Source organism: Nymphalis io, chromosome 7 (genome assembly GCF_905147045.1).
Source record: "Nymphalis io chromosome 7, ilAglIoxx1.1, whole genome shotgun sequence".
Lineage (NCBI taxonomy): Eukaryota > Metazoa > Arthropoda > Insecta > Lepidoptera > Nymphalidae > Nymphalis > Nymphalis io.
This window is the reverse complement of record NC_065894.1, coordinates 12,471,159-12,474,646: the sequence shown is the minus strand read 5'-3', so window position 1 is coordinate 12,474,646 and position 3,488 is coordinate 12,471,159. Positions and strand designations below refer to the sequence as shown.

Sequence of the window (3,488 nt, the reverse complement as noted above, 5' to 3'; positions counted from 1 at the left end):
AAAGATAAGGTGGACTACCGAGCTTAACCCCATTCAAGTCCCCATTGAATAAAAAGTTAAGTACATACCATTAAGTTACAATAGAATGGGTGCGGCTTGCGCAAGCGCCGCTTTTTACTTCTTTCCGACCAATCGGGTTCACGAATGAGTGTTTATTGTGTATTCAAAGATGATCGATAGATATACATAATTTACTTTTATATTTACTTTAAATGGGTTTAGTGTATTTTTAATTTGTAGATAATCAATACAAAATGTTTAAAAGCAAATACGAAACCGTTCAATATTTTTTTTGCCTCTGTTCATCAAACGATTTGTGTTATGTTTATTAGCTATTAAGATGCACACGGAATGATATCAATAAATAAATGGAAATAAGAGTGAAAAAATAACAGTACGAAACTTGCAAATTCATATATGTACTACTCAAATTTTCAATAATCCACCGCGCGAACATTAGTGTTATATTAGCTTCTTAATTGAAGTTATTTTTAGGTTAAGAAATCTAAAAATAAAACTAATTCCTGTACTTAAACTAGATTTATTTCGCTACAAATAACCTTACACAACTGGATATAACAGACTACTATACTTTCTGCTTGATGACGTGCGGCAAGTCGAATTTACCTCGGACGCATTTCAGCTTCACACCGGGACAATCTTTAACTCTGAAATTGATAAAAAACCCAAATTCATCATACATTATTGGTGGCAGACGCAGCAGATACTTGTTAAGTTTAATATTAATCCATTTGGTTTTTGGTTAGTTTAATGGATCGCTTATAAAGCGATGAATTTTGAAAATATTAACTATTCCTTACATCGTCAACGCACCAATAATGGGAACAGAGATATATATCTTTTGCCTGCATTTACACTGGCTCACTCACCTTTGTAATTGTAAAAAGATCTATAGCTAAGTATATTTATAGTCAAGATGTGCTGCAGTATTATGGCGACTGCTCCATTTGTCATGATGAACCACATCACTCACCTGCCGACTCTAACGAGCACGATATTGTGTTCCTGCAGGTTGTGTCCGATGCCCGGCACGTAGGCGATCATCTCTCGCCCGCTGGAGAGACGCACGAGCACGCATTTACGGTTAGCGGAGTTCGGCTTCTTGGGTTTTCTGATCAAGGTTTTTAGTATCACACCCTGAAATTATGTTCCTTATTTAACTAAAAGTAAGAGCCTGCTTAGGGAAACATAACAGGGGTTCTGGGTTATGCTTTAATGAGAAGGTTTGGAGCTTAATTCATCAAGTTGCTCCGTCGACTGTTCGTGAATACACACACACATACACTTGTAGGTTTTTCACGTTATTTTACTTCAAAGTAAAGCACTGTATTAAAAACACAAATTAAACACACGAATATTCAGTGATGCTTATATGCTTGGTACAGATTTACTCGATTTAGCTAAATAATCGAGGTTTTGTAAAACACATTGTTAGGAGACTATGTACAAATATATATCTTAATATTCCGTATGGGTAAATAAAAACCTTCATAATATAAGAGATATTTGTGCACATTGTCTTTTATGCATATTTCTAATGCGCTGTTCATAGCAGTAAGTTTTGGCATCCCTTATTCATTTGTTACAATTACATTCTAAAGTTGAGAGTGGTGTTTCAAATTTTTTTTTTAATTTTATATTTGTATCGCAGACTGGAATCTAAGATGTAATGTCCTATTTGCCTGTTCCTTACCTAGCTTCTTAACTCTACAAAACAAACGATAAACGATATACACACACAACGATACAAATTATTGATATGAGACGGTAAAATAATGAGTGGTATTCACACAAGCGCGCCTGACCATATTAATAGTGACATTTAACTGAAAATTGTAAATTAATAATTTAAAAAATACCTAATACACGCATTTTATAGAATTATTTTCTTCCAATTTTGTTTAATGTTAGTTTAGTATGGAGAGTGTTTCTGAAGGGGCAATATTAGTAAAACACCAGTGAGTTTGTTATAGCCCGGTTTCTATATTTAACGAATTATTTTTTTACATCTGTAACCGATAATTTTGATATGACTTCAATACTTACGGAACGTTATTTTTTAAATGTTTTTTATTCATGCATAAGGCAAAACGAATTTTTTTTTTTTTAAATATAGTAACCGGATATGAAAGAATAGAAGCATGTAAAATAGTCAGCATACCTTGGCGAAAGGATTTCCATTGAGCGGATTTCTTGATTTTCTCTTTTTGATATGTGGACCCGTTTTGTGCATCTACGCGAGGGGATGCCATCGTTCTCGACAACACTGATGTTGCTTGGAGATTAGAGCCGGTTAGGAAATCTGTTGTGGGTGCCACTCGACGGATTATAGATTGTGTGGGTGTAGCTGAATAAAAGTTTATAGAATAAAATACCATGATTCATGATATGTACTAATATTATCAATGCGAAAGTAGCTCTGTCTGTTAGCTTATTTCTGTCACGAAGAAATCGAGGTAGTCTTAGATTTGGTTAAGGTCTTAAGTATATAATTTACAGGAACATATTTGCTATGCGAACTGAATTACGGGGAAAAGCTATTGCTATATAATAAAACTGATATAAATTGAAAACTTGCACATTAAAAAATAAATAAACAGCATATCCAAATAGGAGTATTGTTTAAAATACATAGCTGACATCTTTTTCATATTTTTTTCGCACGTAGTCAATATTCTTATCTCATAAAACAGCAGGTGCAAAACCCTCTGTTTCGGATTATCTTCCATCGTCATGTAGCCTAGATATTTTACTGTAATTTGAACTCTAACACAAAGACATAAGGATATCGAAAATATGCATGACGAAAAGGCTAAATGTGTACTGTTAACCGCGAATATATTGTTAAAATCAAGGTTTTGAAGGCGTTCTCGCAATTGTATCAATTGTGTGGGCTGTGATCAAATGTTCACATGGTCTCGTGGGGCGTTGTGTACTTTATAGCGGTTCTTGAAAGGTATGATTGACAAGTCCAAGGTGTTGTACGATTCGATGCAGCGGGAACATCAAGTGTGGTCCGTTAAACAACTATTTTGGATTTGTATACATTTTTATAGATACGGTTAAATCAACCGTTGTTTGTTTGGATGTTGATAAACTTTTCCTGGTTATAATATATTTGTTGATGTTACTTGCCGCTTTATCGATAACGGGCTTTAACAAGTTTCATAATACTAACAAATTATCTGTTTTGAAAAATACTAAAGTTTTTTAAGCTCCAAACCTCCTCCTCAAAAAGGGAGAGGAGGCCTTAGCCCAGCAGTGGGGCATTTATAAGTTGTTACTGTATTTAATATTTCTTGCAATTTAACGGCTCGGTTTTAATGACATTGTAATGTATAAATTTAACGTATATATATCGCCGTTGCAGTTTTATTATATGTACATATATAAAGTCAAGATTTTTTTTCCCTAGTTACCTAGTCAGAACAACAAATGATTATTATAGATTTTTTTGTTATTTTTAA

At 33.7% G+C, this 3,488-nt stretch overlaps 1 protein-coding gene across 1 annotated transcript; it reads right to left on the bottom strand.

Moving 5' to 3' along the window:
* Window positions 1-525: 525 nt before the first annotated feature.
* LOC126769564 (40S ribosomal protein S12, mitochondrial-like) lies at window positions 526-2,336 on the bottom strand. The gene is made up of 3 exons (XM_050488434.1): window positions 2,183-2,336; window positions 995-1,158; window positions 526-668 (listed from the first exon to the last, which is right to left on the bottom strand). The coding sequence occupies exons 1-3, from the start codon at window positions 2,252-2,254 to the stop codon at window positions 587-589; spliced, it is 318 nt and encodes a 105-aa protein (XP_050344391.1). The 5' UTR covers window positions 2,255-2,336; the 3' UTR covers window positions 526-586.
* Between the last annotated feature and the right edge of the window lie 1,152 nt (window positions 2,337-3,488).